General features: G+C 43.7%; 3 protein-coding genes across 7 annotated transcripts; all 3 read right to left on the bottom strand.

Annotated features, from left to right (window-relative positions):
* Positions 1 to 61: 61 nt before the first annotated feature.
* LOC112887747 lies at positions 62 to 2,727 on the bottom strand. 4 transcript variants are annotated; one of them, XM_025954019.1, is made up of 6 exons: positions 2,002 to 2,726; positions 1,239 to 1,655; positions 1,020 to 1,105; positions 595 to 686; positions 281 to 508; positions 62 to 240 (listed from the first exon to the last, which is right to left on the bottom strand). In XM_025954019.1, the coding sequence occupies exons 1-6, from the start codon at positions 2,071 to 2,073 to the stop codon at positions 212 to 214; spliced, it is 924 nt and encodes a 307-aa protein (XP_025809804.1). In that variant the 5' UTR covers positions 2,074 to 2,726; the 3' UTR covers positions 62 to 211. The 4 variants fall into 4 exon arrangements, with proteins under 4 accessions (XP_025809804.1, XP_025809819.1, XP_025809796.1 ...); XM_025954034.1 differs by having other exon boundaries at positions 281 to 513; positions 2,002 to 2,714; XM_025954011.1 differs by having other exon boundaries at positions 65 to 508; positions 2,002 to 2,727.
* Positions 2,728 to 3,413: 686 nt separating this feature from the next.
* Positions 3,414 to 8,695, bottom strand: LOC112887737 (splicing factor 3B subunit 2). Its single transcript, XM_025954000.1, has 18 exons — positions 8,405 to 8,695; positions 8,181 to 8,303; positions 7,970 to 8,095; positions 7,813 to 7,875; positions 7,148 to 7,255; positions 6,421 to 6,498; positions 6,215 to 6,307; positions 5,621 to 5,707; positions 5,415 to 5,516; positions 5,214 to 5,333; positions 5,054 to 5,116; positions 4,813 to 4,955; positions 4,635 to 4,728; positions 4,465 to 4,523; positions 4,318 to 4,357; positions 4,114 to 4,205; positions 3,960 to 4,029; positions 3,414 to 3,840 (listed from the first exon to the last, which is right to left on the bottom strand). Exons 1-18 carry the CDS (start codon positions 8,618 to 8,620, stop codon positions 3,769 to 3,771), a joined length of 1,749 nt encoding a protein of 582 aa, XP_025809785.1. The 5' UTR covers positions 8,621 to 8,695; the 3' UTR covers positions 3,414 to 3,768.
* Positions 8,696 to 9,379: 684 nt separating this feature from the next.
* Positions 9,380 to 14,128, bottom strand: LOC112880453 (sucrose transport protein SUT4). 2 transcript variants are annotated; one of them, XM_025945092.1, is made up of 14 exons: positions 13,408 to 14,128; positions 12,809 to 12,874; positions 12,620 to 12,718; positions 12,479 to 12,543; positions 12,310 to 12,394; positions 12,131 to 12,164; positions 11,944 to 12,043; positions 11,400 to 11,475; positions 10,888 to 11,244; positions 10,640 to 10,783; positions 10,284 to 10,517; positions 10,135 to 10,198; positions 10,006 to 10,049; positions 9,380 to 9,920 (listed from the first exon to the last, which is right to left on the bottom strand). In XM_025945092.1, the coding sequence occupies exons 1-14, from the start codon at positions 13,675 to 13,677 to the stop codon at positions 9,750 to 9,752; spliced, it is 1,809 nt and encodes a 602-aa protein (XP_025800877.1). In that variant the 5' UTR covers positions 13,678 to 14,128; the 3' UTR covers positions 9,380 to 9,749. The 2 variants fall into 2 exon arrangements, with proteins under 2 accessions (XP_025800877.1, XP_025800884.1); XM_025945099.1 differs by having other exon boundaries at positions 12,479 to 12,518; positions 13,408 to 13,483.
* Between the last annotated feature and the right edge of the window lie 114 nt (positions 14,129 to 14,242).

The raw sequence follows: 14,242 nt of genomic DNA, 5'->3' as shown, positions 1-14,242 counted from the left end.
AACTAAAAATAGTCTAAAGGGTTATTCGGGCTTAGGCTAAATTTGGGGAAGTAATTTGGACTTGTTTTCGAAAGAAAATCGGAGATTTTACTTCATGGCAAGCTGCCGTTTCTGTGTCACAATTCACAACAAATTAAGGAAAAGAAACACTGAAAGAAAACTAGTAGCGCTCTGATCATATATATTATTGTCTGGGCGTACTGCTAGCTAGCTAGCTACACAGAATCCCCCTCATATAATCTACTAGTAGTAGCAGTAGTAGTAGTTACAATAATGCAATCTGATGATGGGGGAGTTGTGATCGAGACGTGAAGAAGTTGAAGTCCGGATGGTGTGCTCCGACTTGCTTCAGCCAGGAAGATGCCGCCCCGTAGAGATGATCGGATAACCTGCTGCTGCTGGTCTCTGATGTCCAAAGCTGCTTCCCTTCTTGGTGCATCCTGTACGTGGCCAGCCCGAACGGCGAAACAGCCACGCTCCTCCTGCTGACGCCGGAATGGCATATAATCTTGTCTACAATATGATTCCGAGGATTTAATGAATTAGTTTGTTTGTTTAACACATATGTGCAAGGCAGCTGCTAGTAGCAAGTACCTTGAAACACCGAGGAGATGGAATGATAGGTCAGAAAACATGCACAAGTCCCCTTCAGGTTCCCATGATATGGGATGTGATAAATAGGATACCTGATAGATTATTACGGATATATAAAAAGCCAAAGTGATGAACGAACGTCGATCTCAACTGGCCGGCCGGCCGGTTATCCAAAATAAAAAAAAAAGGACCGGAAAGAAGAACATATAGTGGATAGCTCTAGGAAAAGGGATAGATAAAGCTCTAATATACAGGTGTATCTCTCTTTAGATTCGTGTTGCTGGATTCTGTCTAGCTAGTCTCAAAACTCGATCTTTCTTTTCATCATACAACTATTTAAGTGAATGCCGCACAAGAGGTAATTAAACAACATGACTACGCACTAATTAAAAAGAAGGGAATCAAATTTGGTGTAAACAAAGTACCATGCTACAGATAGCCAGCTGGAAGGTGACAGTTGTGCACTCTTGAGCGATGTCAAGTAGGGATAATCCTGAGCCAGCTCTGCCACCTGCTCGCCAATAACACAATATAATATACAGTTCAGATTTATTATATTAAAGAAAATAAACAAATCCATTAGAGCTGTGTGCTAATACTCCAAAGCTGATGCAACATTTCGGTAGGACAAATAAATAAAATACCTTATCGGCAAGAGGAATCCTCTGATAGGGTGGATCCCATTCGCTGTACTGGAAATTCAAGTGTCCACCTTGCTTTGCAGTTGCAGGAACACCAGAATCCGAGTCATCTGACGCGGCATCCCAAGACCTAGAGAGCTTATCGGCAGCGCTGTCATCGTCACTCCAAGAATCACTCTCATCACTCGCCCCCATGCTGGGGACAGCAGCAAGTAGTGTCTTGCTGGTGTATATCTGAATAGCCGATAAGTAGGGAACAAAATGTTGGGTGATGAACTTGCCATTTCCCAGACGGACAGGAACACCGAGGCCATACGCGCTGCTCTCAGAATAATGCTCCCACAGATCCTCAAGGCTGAAGTAGTCCACCACATCTTTCTTCTCCAGTTGCCAAACATTGTTTGGTCCTTGGAAACAGTCCTTGTAATTAAGAGCACAAGATAAAACAAAGAATTATTGGCATTGCTCAGAACAGGGCCTGGTGCTGGTAACATCAGGAGTAGATTGCTACTCTCAATGATCACTACAAAGTATCATATATATCATTCATTGCTGTAGCACAGTTGTGACATTTGCTGAATCAGGAGGCAGGCCAGCCTTCAGACAGAGAGATAGTGTTACTGATTGCAAGCAATATTCAGACTACACTTTTTTTTGGAAAGAAAAATCAGACTAACGCTAAGGCAGTACAAGGAACAGAAGCGAAAGAACCATGCATGGAGGATGGAAATGCCTGGACAACAGAAAAGCCAAGTTTGGTCCTCACCATGGGAGCCGACCGCCATGGCAACTGTGGAGTGGCGGCCTCCAGGAAGACCTCAAGGTTGCTGCTCTCCATCCTCCCTCCCTCCCTCTTCAAGCCCAGGAGCTGAGCCTCTCTTCTCTTCTGCTGTTCTCTTCCCTTTTAGTCAATTAAGACGGCGATGACTGCCGCCTATATAAGCAGCTTTGCTGCCGCCACTAGAAATAGCCAAGTAGGCGAGGCGGCCGCATAGGATTAGGAAGAAGAAGAAGAAGATGATGATGATGATGCCAACCTCATCCACAGCACTGAATGCGAGCCATGCACAGATACCAGCGCTAGTGTAGTATGGTGGTCTTCAATGGCCACCAAAGAGTTGAGTTGGATACTGTGTCCGAATGTACAAGTATATATGGCCTCCGATCTGATCTGATCCGATCGATCCTCTGTCGATGGAGGTTCTACTCTAGTTCTTCTTCTTCTTCGCCTTTCCTTAATTTGCCATCAGCTTGCTTATGAACTGGGTTAGGGAATAGGGAGAGATGGTGGTGGAACAAGCAAGGAAGGAAGGAAGGGGAAGACGACGACAGGGCTCTGGTTCTTTAATTTCTTGTGGCCCGCTCGCCGTTGGAGTGGGACTAGCCAAAACTACTGGCTCCAGAAGAAGATTTGGGAATAGTGGTGGAGAGCCAAAACGGACTCGCTCCACACAACCAAGTCAGATCGCCAGCCTTTCTTTTTCTTTTTTTGACGAAGAAGAGAAGTACTAGTCACCAACTAGTATAAAGAATAATAACTTACTAGTTTCGCAAGTAGGAGTAGTGTATGTAAAGAAGAAGAGAAGAAAATAAGTCAGCAAATAAAGACCTTCGGCACCTCTACTTGCCTCAACTTGGATATCAGTTGCTTGGTATTAGAACCATACCATGAGCCCTTTTAGTAAATGTTCAGATAAGCAAAATACGTCCCATAAATATATAGAAAACATGGGAGAGTGGAACTGGCTTATCATCCTAGAAAAGAAAAAACGAAGAAATATATAAATGCCTTTTCGTTGGCTGCCTCAGGGCAAGGAGGAGCAGATAGGAACAAGGGAAAGTGCAGCGCGCGATGCGATGGGACCTGCTCAGCCCTTGAGGACGAGAGTGCTTCACACAAGTAGCTACAGGCCACGGATGCGAGTTTAAGTTGCGGTCGAGTAGCTACACTACAGGTCACATACTACTACGCTACGAAGATCAGTCAGGACACGCAGATTGGCAACTAGTGTCATCATTGAACCAAGAGCAACCTACTACTCAAAACAGAAAGTGCACAAAAGGTTCCAGAATTGGGATAAGAAAAATGGATGACAGAGCTAGGCATAAAAGGCAACACGTCAAACAGCATTCGCGATGATGATTCGGGTTCTAGAACTAGTACTACTTCCACCCAGCAGCAGCTTGATGATGAGGATGCACCTCAAGCGAGCGACAGCAATCAATATAACGAGTTCAATTCGGAATACAAGCTACTGACGATCCATCGAAACAGAGTCGAAGTCAACCTCTTCTTAGTTGGTACTAGTATCCTCCATCCTCTCTTCAGCAGGCAGGTATACAATATACAGCATCGTCATCACCTGAAACCATCTCGCGGAACAAGCTTACATATAAAGCATCTAATGCGTGCACGGTAAACTTATTTCCTTTGCACTTTTTTCTTTATAAAAAAGGCAGGCAGGCACCCTCTCGTCTTGTCTCGTCTAGCAATGACTAGCTCAAACTCTTGGAAATGGAAATAGTAATCCTCCTAGAACTTGAATTCCTTCTTTTTCGATTTCCCATCCTTCTCCTGCTGCTTCCTCTTCCTCTTGCTTGCGTTCTGCAAACAAAACCACCACAAATTTTCATTCATTCGGCTTCCACGTCTTTGCTAATATTCTATTCTCTTGTTCAATCAAAACCATGCCAAAGGAAAAAAAATGGGGGATGAAAACATACCTCTGCCACCATGTCGCTGAAGTCTTCCTTCTGATTCCGCAGCTTCTCCTCCTCTCGTGCTTCTTCATACCTGTTTCACGGTTCAAAAAAGATATACATAAGCACCTTTGGCTACACCAACAGACATCGTGCCAAAGCAGGTAACATATCTTACTTGGCCGCCAACACATCATCCATAACCTCCAATTCCTCAGGTTGTATGGTGACATCCACCTTATCAGACTTCTGGTTTTTGAGAAGATCAACCTGCAAAACACAACCATGGCAAGACCTCAGTGACCCTAACTCACTGGACCATACAGACAAACAAGCTAGTTCTACATGTAAACATAGTGGTGCAAGGGACTACGGAGCTCACCCTTTTGGAAGCAGCTTTGTCTTGTGCCCCGAGCACATACCTGTAGAACCACCAAAATGCAAATGAGATCTCCATATGGTTGAGCAATGACAAAACAACAAAAAATACTAGTTAGTCACTGGATCTCTCAGGGTCACTGTCACGTACGTGTGGCTTGATCCATAGAGCGTCCCAGGGGCGATTCTTTCCTCTTTCTGCTCAAGAACCTTCAGATAAAAAAAATACAAGCATTGGTCATCGATTGCAACAAGAAAACTAAAAGTTTCACAGAAATAAATTAGCCTGAAACACAACAAGAAACAGGGGCATGTCCTCACCTGGTATAGCTGCTTCTCTGTTTGTCTTTCGGGCTCTTTCCTTTGCAGCTTCCGAAGATCGATAACATCAGGTGTTTCCACGCCAGTGGGAGTGCTATTCAAAATGAAGCATCAATACCTAGTTCTGTATCCCTAACAAATCTAACTAAATCAATCAAACAAAGGAATAAAGTAGCACCTTGAAATGGTGTCAACAGATTGCATGCCCTCTTCCATGTCTTCGTCTTCCATTGGCTCCTCCTCTTCCTCTTCCTCCTCTTCCTCCTCCTCCTCTTCCTCCTCTAAGTCTCCCCAGTGCTTGCTACGATCAACAGGTTCCTCCTACAATGCAACACAATAGTCAGCTATGCCAACATGTAAACAGTACACATTATTCCTCGAATTTGGCTCAAGAAAGAAAATGTGCCAATTAAACATACATCATAGTTAGGTTCATCCTGCTGTAGGACTCCAAAAACATCTCCGTATAAGGGGCGCCCATGCTGCCATAGATTAGAGAACATGAGAATATGTAAGTTCACTGAGGAAAATATTTCACAAGATTAGAGTCAGGGGGGCAAAAATTGGCAATTAGCATACCTCGTCAACAGGAGGTTTTCCCCATTCTCCAGGTCGATATCCAAAACTTGCACCAGGAGGAATTGGGGCATTGAGACCAGGAATCTTCAGCTGAGGATAGGAGGGTGGGGGGCCATATCTCTGCAAAAATTTATACGATGTCAATATGCTAACAAAGGGATTCATCAACCACAGGACTAACTGCATGAAAATTCGTTTTACCTGCATGTTTATAAGCCATGGAGGCGGCGCACCATCAGGCATACCAAGAGCTTCTTTAAGTTCTCGAGATAGAACACCGGGCTTCATTTCCCTAAGTTTGACCTGTCAATGTGTTATGCACTCACATGTCAGCATTGTCCCCAATACCAGGGCCTTATGAACAAGTACAAACAATCTCATTTTCAAATACAGAAACAGCTAACTACCTCAAACTCCTTTCCTTCATAATACAGGTCACCATGACTAGTCAATTTTGGCTTTGTTTGATATTTGAAGAAAGCGTCATGTAAAACCTGCACACAACAAATCATGTCAGAAGTTAAAAGGTTGGTACTGAGCCTGAACACATGGGACAAATACACCCTGCCATATCAGTATGCTTCAATATCACTTTTTGAAATAACGTGCAAAAGTACAATCAGATTTTAGGAATGCACGCAAGACACAGTAAAATCAATAAAACTGAATGTATGAGACAAATAATAAAACGAAATATATGAGACAAATACATCCAATTATCTCCATACAACTACACATGAATGCTGCTATCACAATTAGTACCCTATTAGAGACAGCAATCAAGTGGAGTAACTAAAAAAATAATGAAGATGCACGGATATTAAGTTTGCACGACAAAATTATGTTAACAAAACACTTTCTATGCTATAGAATACACTCTCTCAAAGAGAAAGCAGGGGAAGGCAATTGTTAAGAATAATGATAGGAAACACTTAAAATGTATGTGGCCTTCTAGGACAAATATGAATGCCTTCACCGACATAAGATTGGAACAAACTGACCTGATAATCTATATCCATCTTTCCCATCTTGGGCTGCATACGCTCTCGCTGTTTCTGCTTTAGCTTTTTGCTGTCCTCCTTCTCGATATATGCCTGAAACAGTAATGAGACACTTATATTTGCAAAATTGAAAATAAAAATTCAACAAACTCATACTCCTCTACCATGTCCCAAGCAAGTACTATAAGCCAAGATAATTAATTTACCTGTCTTATTTTTTCTATTCCAGTAGCTGCAATGAAGTCAGGGAGTTGGAAAGGTTGTTTCTCAATACCTCTCTTCCCCTGAAATAAATAACATGATGACGTAAAATCTGAAACATGAAAAATAAACTAAAAAAACATAAATGTTATGGCGCTGCTCAATTCAACATAGAATTCAAATCCTTATACTAAAAAGGAAAGAACAATATCTGCAATGACATGAGCAAGGCTTGTGCACACAAGTTACAAAGGAATGTCAAAGGCCACAAATCCTAGCAAAACCCAAAATCTCAGCGATGCCTCACCTAAGTTAACTAGGTTAAACACACTAAAGTCCATACTATAGACACCACTCAAGTATTGTATAACCAAGCTCTTGCTCCAAGGTTGTTACAGCATCCCTGCAAAGAATTTACATATATGTATAAGAGGGATGAAACCTTATTGACATTATGTTCCCCCACCCCTTCCACTCCCAAGTCTTCTGTAACCAATTCAGAGAACCATGGCATATTTATTAACTAGTATTAATTAACTGATGTACTTCTCCGCTTTTCCAACCGAGTATTCGAGCAGAAAGATAAGCTCAATCTGCAAGTACTTCTATTTGGTTACTAAACTGTACTGCTTTAGTTTGCAAAGTTACTTTTTGAAGAAGGATGGAAGCACAACTATTAAATTAATTGAGCAACACAACGTGATCTGTATTCAGGGCAGACAAACGACAAACCTGCAAGAACTTCCTCTTTTGACACCAGTGCCTTGGAACGGGTACTGTGTTCCTGTAGGACTTCAGATAGACAAGTAACTTGGGATCTGATGCAGTCGCATCCCATACCTAGCAACACGAGCGCATTTGTATCAAACGACAGCCATCCATAAACAATCTTACAGTCAGTAGCATAGAGTTAAGAGTAAATGAACAAAATAAAGAAATGTTTTAACAGGCTCTTCAATTTAATATTGTAATCTTGGTCTGAAGAGGTTTGTGTGCGTGCCATCATAATTTAATATTGTAATATTGCTAACAAACTTGTCTAGCAATGTACCCGAACCACAACAATGCAAGATGAGTTGTAACTATGTATTATTAACACAAGTAAAACAGAAAGGTTCGATAATGTCCCACACAACCTTAGCAATTAATACTAGGGAGAAAAACAGAAGTGTTGATAAAATTGCATGTCTGAATTTCACGAGCAGTTTTAATTGACCTGCATAATCTAACAATGGCAGGGTAGATCATTGGACATATATATCTGGATTCAAGGCAGGTTTTGGTAGAATGCAACGCTAGACGGACAGATACAGGAGGAAGCAGAGGAAGCAAATTCAATCAAGTATAGGCATTAAACTTCCCAGATGAATAGATAACTACTATACAAGAGACACTACCTCAACCACGTCTGGCCTGGCACATATCTGTTTCAACTCTGCAATTTTCATCCTCCGTTGCAACTGGAAAAGCACAAACCAGAAACAATTTTTAAGCTAATGAAGACATAAAATAATCTATGTCATCAATAAACAGGCAGTGACTGGAAGAACAAACTTTCTTCTGCTTATTGGAGACACCCCCTTCCTTCTTCTGCTGGGCGTCCTGAGCATCTTCGTCCGAGTCGGATCCATCCCCCTTCTTCGCTGCATCAGTGCCAGCCTCATCCTTCTTCTCACCATCCTACCAGCAAAATAGGAACCGAATATCAAATTACAGCAGAGCAGCGGGAGTTGATAAGAATGGTGAGTGCTGGATATGGAGATACCTCGGTCGCAGCGGGGGAGTCCTTGAAGGTGAACTTGTCAAAGATGTCCTTAAAGTCGGCGAGGAGGGCGTCGTCAAGCTCGGCCTTCTCTGGCACGTACTCCACCTCCACCTCCACCTCAACCTGTGGAAACCAAACACCAGGTGGTTCCTAGGTCAGACCAAAACCATCTGAAACCTAAACCCTAGGGCTCCATGCTGGTAGGAACAGGAAGTGCACCGTACCTGGTGTTTCGGATCGGCGTTCTCCTTGGCGCCGTCGGGCGCCGCCTCCTCGTCGGGCTCCGCATCTGCGGCGTTAGTAGCCGCCTTGTTCTTCTTCTGCTTACGACGTCGGCGGCGGCGGTCGCTCTCGCGGGACTTCTTCCGGTCCTGCGCGGAGGATCCGTTGGGGAGGTCGGAGGTAGGGTTGGGGGCGGGGTCCACCTCGGCGGCGGCCATGGCGGCGGCGGTGGTGGAAGGAACGACGCGAGGATTATGGGGAGGGCAGGACGCAGGAAGGCCAAGCTCCGTGAAAGAAAGGAGACCTTCTCCATCTTGTGTTGGGCTGTTTGGGCTTTTATTGAGGCCCAAACTATGTCGGCGAGCTGCGATCGCGAACTGCCGCGGACTTCCTTCCATGCAGCACGGATTCGGATTTCGAATTCGGATTAGCGCAAATCGCTCGGTGCTTGATTCGAGCCGGAGTGCGCTTGCACGGACTCGAAGGCTAAGCTACGCTCTCTCCATTTTTATTTACAAATTATATTAGATTTATTCTAAGTTAAAATTAGCTAACAAATCTATAGAAAAATATAGCAACAACTGTACTGTCCTACATATGAACTATCAACGTATACTTAATGATGGATTGAATAAAATAAATATGGTATTATAAATATTATTTTTTCTATAATTTTAATCAAAGTCGATCAAATTTAATTTAGAACAAACTTAATACTTAATACAATATATAAATAAAAACAAAAAGAGTAGTTTCTTAACAATCATGATGCACCTTTAAGCTAGGTACAACAACAATTGTTTCTAGTTGTATGTAAAGAAGAAGCATCTGATCGACATACAGTATGCATTAAATACTCTAGTTGTTTCATGTATATGTCCCATCCGCCACTATTTTGATGCGTCCTGTCATTTTAATCACCGCGCAGTCAAAGCTCAATGTGTTCTACGAAGCTAGGAACTAGAAAAAGGTGCAAAGAAACATGAGCTTGGCATACAGCCTATTCCCTTACAAAAGTGCACAGAAACATGCTGGATTTTACAACTACAAACGAGCGCTGGTTAAGGCCAAAAAACTGTTACATCACCTGTAAAATTCTCCGCCATGTGAGCGGGCAGCTCTTACATACACTGTCAAAAAGTAGATACAGCTTGTACACCTTTGCATTGGCTTTGTATGCACATGAACCTAACTAGCCTCTCTATCCTAGTGTCTACTTTCAGTATTATTCTGTAGTGGCAGCAGGAAAAAGAATCATTTCACTGTAAATGAATGGCAAAACGGGGCTCAGTGTAGTGTAGGTGTATCTGAATGTTACACCCTAGAGGGCTTTGAGGGCATCAAGCATCAACCAAATCCATGGAAGCCAGCAGATTGGTACGAGTTTGATAGCTTTGGTAGCTTGAGAACTGCAAGCACACCAGCTGCCAGGGAGAAGATGGAAGCCAAGGCGAATGCAGGGATGTTTCCTCCCCCATAGAGAGCATCCCATGGACCTGCTCCGAGTGAGACTACTATCTGCAAACAGAATGCAATCAATAGTGTTGGGATATCTTCAGTAACGGCATGTACTGAACGAGAATGTTCAAACAGAATGTCTAACCTGGGGAAAGACGATAGCAAGATTTAGGACTCCTGTAGCCAAACCTGATGATGGCACAAACGTTGTCAGTCACCTAGGGATCACACAATGACACAAGCATATATTATACATAAGATCTGCAACACAAACCTTGTCCACCTCCCGAACCGGCAGTCAGCTCCGCAGTTACAGAAAATGGAACACTATAAGTGATCTGTAATGCTTAAGAGCAAAGTGTAAGACAGCTTACAACACAACTAAGGCAGAAAAAATATGCTAGTCTAAGTTTTGGTACTCACGGAGAGTGGCAATCCAAGAAGAGAGAAAACAACCAATGCTGAATTCTTGACTGTTTTATTTGCTCCAATGATGTGATGAAGTTTACTCGAATATAGATCAGAAGAGATCCAACTTAGTATCGTTGTAGCCATCATGCAGATAAACACTGTAAAGTTACTGATTGCCCAAACCAATCTTGCACCAATCATCCGACATAGTGGATCAACAAGGAAGGAACCAATACCAAGGACAACCTATACAATTGAAGCAACTATTACAGCTACGAACTCAAGTTGAGGCACACAAACACCAAGATTTCCTAGTAATGTATCTAAACATACAAATTATAGTAAACAAATTGATCACGAGTTCTTACAGAATTCAATAGCAAACCAAATGCACCTTCTCGGACACCATTGTCATAAGCTTTCCTCTCACTCAAGTCTCCATTTGGATCCCCATGGTAAACTTCACGCCCCATCCAGTCAGTATCAAAAAGGAAAAAGGGAAACCATGACAACTGCAAAGTAAATAAAACAAGGGTAACATCATCAATCTTGAAGGTAGAAAAGAGACCTCAGCATGTGATTGGTATGAATCTATCTATGTAATCAGAATACATACCCATGTTAGGGCCATAACTACAAGCACTGAATGCATTCCTGGAGGTAGATGCCTCATGCTGGTCAAAATGTTGACCAAAACTGCTCCAGGGACATCATTGAAAACTTCTCCATTGTCCCTGTTCAAGTCGGAATTCACTTCCGTGAATTCCTCGGTGTTGGTGTTAGCTGAGACATTGTTTCTATCCACATGGCCATTAGGAAATCTTTCATTATTTTGTTCATTCAGTGCACGGCCATCATCTCTAGACCCATTCAGTAGAGGAGCGGAATCAGATAGTCCTTGTGCATCTTTTGGTTCTAGTGGGATCTCTTCAGCGAAGTACAGGGTAACAGACATGCAGAACAAAAGAAATATCTGGAAAATATAGCTTGCTCAGTGTTTGCATACAGAGTAAACAGTCTTAAAAGGGATAAAAGACAAGACCTAAGAAGGATTCTGCTAGCCCTACAATGCATAAAAAATCCTAGCTTCAAATTCCAAGGGCAGTTACAGAATCACTGAAAACTTACAACTGCAACTAAGAAAGCTGCTTTCAAGTTACCACAAGCTTCACAGCAGGCTCTTGTCGTTAGAAAAGGAAACCATCTGCAAAAATAACAAAAAGCAGGCATACTCAATTTCGTACAGAACAGAAACTTTTGTTGACTAGCGAGAATTTGGGAAAAATTCGATGTGAAAATGATGGAGCAAGAAGCGCTCATTAAGAGGGACCAAATGTCAAAAGAATGCAGTAAGCGCATGACATGTCATCATTGTTTCTCCCCCCTCTTTGGTGAACTTTTGTGAGGAGTTTCATCAAGAAAAAGGAACGTGAAGAAGCCAATTTATTGGCTTGCTAGTTTCCTTCTAGTAGTTTTAGACTGTTTGCAGAATAAACAGGAAAACAATACCACATAAATTTGGGCCTATTACTTTTGGATACAAATTGGCTCACATCGACTAGCACAAGTTACATCATATGCAATAATATAAACTTAAAGACAATACCAACTGCAGAACCATGATCATGTTTATGCAAGCACAGAAGACCACACATAAAAGAAAAAGACATACTTGTGCCAATTCCCGCTCGCACCAGCAGAAAAGCCAAGAATATTTCCAACAGCCATCCATGAACAGAATATTGCGTTTGCAGAATTACACTGATCAGGACCTGCAGAACAAAAAGGGCTATTCAATAATTGACAATTTAGGGTGAATCTAGCATTAATAAACATTCCAAATCGAAGGTAGTAACCACCTGAAAGATCAGCTAGAAGGGCACGAGCGGGACCCTAAACAAATCAGAGAGGAACAAAAATGTTAGCAGAACATCCATTAAAAGGTAATGCGATTGTTACAATAAAACTTCAGCACCAAAGTTGATAAAGATATGGTGCGGACATGTCAGATCACATGCAAAATTTGGAATAAGCTTACCTGCACCGTATTATTTGCAAGGTCCAACATCCAGAATCCAAGAATGAAAACAGTAGCAGCTCGATATCTTGAACCTTTGTATGTTCTGAACAATATAATCATCAGCATTTCAGTGACAACAACCTTGAAGTAAAGAGAATAGCAAACAAGGAAGAATTTTGTTTATTACCTGCAGTGCTCAGTGGTGTCTCCTAAGAAGTAACCAAGGTCTGCAGAAAACCCGATTAAAGTTACCTACGTATGACGTCTATCCATTAGATCATGAAGAGAACGGGAAACACAATGACCTACGAAACTTCATCTAACTCACAGCAGCGCATATCATCAAGCATCCAGCCAAAATAAATGGTCTTCTTCTCCCGTACTTTGAGCGGCATTTGTCACTCCACACACCGACACATGGTTGAACCTGGAACATCATCATTTGGAGATGTCTCATAAAGCTTTATATATCCTGACTCCAAAAAAAAGTGGCATTATTCTCTCTAAGGTGACTTACCACAAAACCAGTTATAGGTCCACAGAGCCAAATAAATGATGCCATGGCATGATCTATTCCTAGGGTCTGCACAAAATTGAGAAACGAGCAACATGTCAGTACATAGCCAAAATTAGGCGTGGGGTCAGAAAAACCTGAATAGGCCAGGAACCAGGTGGTTGTTACAGCTTCAATAACTACTCCAGCATTTATATGTGACATCAATATGGCGCCTGGAAATATTACCAATGCGATACTGAAATTAAAACTGGGTGGCACTTTTGTCTGCTAGTCTGGACTCTAGAGGTGTTAGTGGCCGTGATCGTTTACAGTAGTGTAGTCAAGCTCCTAGCTAGATGGTCATCCCGGGCATGAGAATTGAAACTACTGAACATTTATAGACGAGAGTAGGAGAAGCAGTAGGTGTAATTGGTTACCGGCAGGGCAGGAACAGAAATGCGTCAGCGGAAACAGAAAGACGGACAAGCCATCGGCGCTCCTATATCTATCCTAAATGCGAACTGGAAAGTGCTCTCCAAGTGGGTGTCAGAGAGAGAGGGGGGATCTAGAGCGATGGAGCAAGGAGTGAAGCAGAAGGGTGGGGTGGGTGTATGCTTTACCTGGATGTAGGGTGTGAGGAGGGAGAGCTGCAGCGCCCATCCGAACTGCACGCCCGCGGCGACCATGCAGGCGAGCACGAGCTTGGTCCTGGAGGTGCCGGCGCCCCCCGCCTGGCGCGCCCCGTCGGCGTCCTGGTGCGGGTCCTTGGGCGGCCCCTCCCCTGCGCGGGGGCTGCCGTTGAGGCTGACGAGCTCCATCTCGGCGTCGCGGAGGTGGCGGTAGGGCACGCGGATGGCCGTGGCCCCGCCGCCCCCGGCGCCGGAGTCCATGGCGGGCGGCAGATCTGCGGGCGGGCGGGCGGTAGGTTTGCACGCACGCGGTGAGATCTGGGGGTTGGAGCCCCGGCGACGCGGCAGGAGTCGCTGCGGCAGTGGTGGAAGGAGTCAGAGCAAGGCAAGGCTCAGATCAGAGATGGCCAAGGGAGGAGTAAGAAATTGCGAGGAGCGCGTGAGTTGGAACGCGCGGGCGGGCGCGGCAAGCAAAGCACAGCGCGCGCCGACGCCTGGCCCGGTTGACTGCCCTGCCCCCTCACCATCTGTGACGATTCAACCATTTCTTTTCTTCTTCTGCTCTCTCTCTCTCTCTCCCCCCCTCATCTCATGTGAATAGCTACTGTGTGTGATTGCTTTGAGATGTGGTGCGAGGCCGCGATTGACAAACTCCACCACTCCTGCGCTTTGCCCAACGGTGATTCATTCCAACCAAGGTCCTGGTCGCCGCCGAGTGCTTCGGACTAGGAATCTTTTAGGTACAAGTGCAAATTGCTGTCGGCTCAGATTGTGCTGTAGCCTTTTGGTGGGTGGATCTGCACTACCACTCAAGTTCAGCTCCATC

The sequence above is a fragment of the Panicum hallii genome, chromosome 1 (assembly GCF_002211085.1).
Source record: "Panicum hallii strain FIL2 chromosome 1, PHallii_v3.1, whole genome shotgun sequence".
Taxonomy (NCBI): domain Eukaryota; kingdom Viridiplantae; phylum Streptophyta; class Magnoliopsida; order Poales; family Poaceae; genus Panicum; species Panicum hallii.
The sequence above is the reverse complement of the archived record's forward strand: the minus strand, read 5'-3'. Positions and strand labels throughout refer to the sequence as shown.

Bases quoted from the DNA above. Each gene is read 5' to 3' on its own strand.
- LOC112887737 (XM_025954000.1), bottom strand. From the start codon at position 8,620: ATGGCCGCCGCCGAGGTGGACCCCGCCCCCAACCCTACCTCCGACCTC. The intron at 4,729-4,812 runs GTGCTACTTTAT...CATTTTGAATAG, and splicing joins TCTGTTGACACCATTTCAAG to CACTCCCACTGGCGTGGAAA. The intron at 4,206-4,317 runs GTGAGCTCCGTA...TGTGTTTTGCAG, and splicing joins ACAAAGCTGCTTCCAAAAGG to GTTGATCTTCTCAAAAACCA.
- LOC112880453 (XM_025945092.1), bottom strand. From the start codon at position 13,677: ATGGACTCCGGCGCCGGGGGCGGCGGGGCCACGGCCATCCGCGTGCCC. The intron at 12,395-12,478 runs GTAATAAACAAA...TATATTGTTCAG, and splicing joins GACACCACTGAGCACTGCAG to AACATACAAAGGTTCAAGAT. The intron at 12,165-12,309 runs GTAAGCTTATTC...TGATTTGTTTAG, and splicing joins TTGCAAATAATACGGTGCAG to GGTCCCGCTCGTGCCCTTCT.
- LOC112887747 (XM_025954011.1), bottom strand. From the start codon at position 2,073: ATGGAGAGCAGCAACCTTGAGGTCTTCCTGGAGGCCGCCACTCCACAG. The intron at 1,656-2,001 runs GTGAGGACCAAA...CTTAATTACAAG, and splicing joins CATGGCGGTCGGCTCCCATG to GACTGTTTCCAAGGACCAAA. The intron at 687-1,019 runs GTACTTTGTTTA...ATAATCTATCAG, and splicing joins AGCTGGCTATCTGTAGCATG to GTATCCTATTTATCACATCC.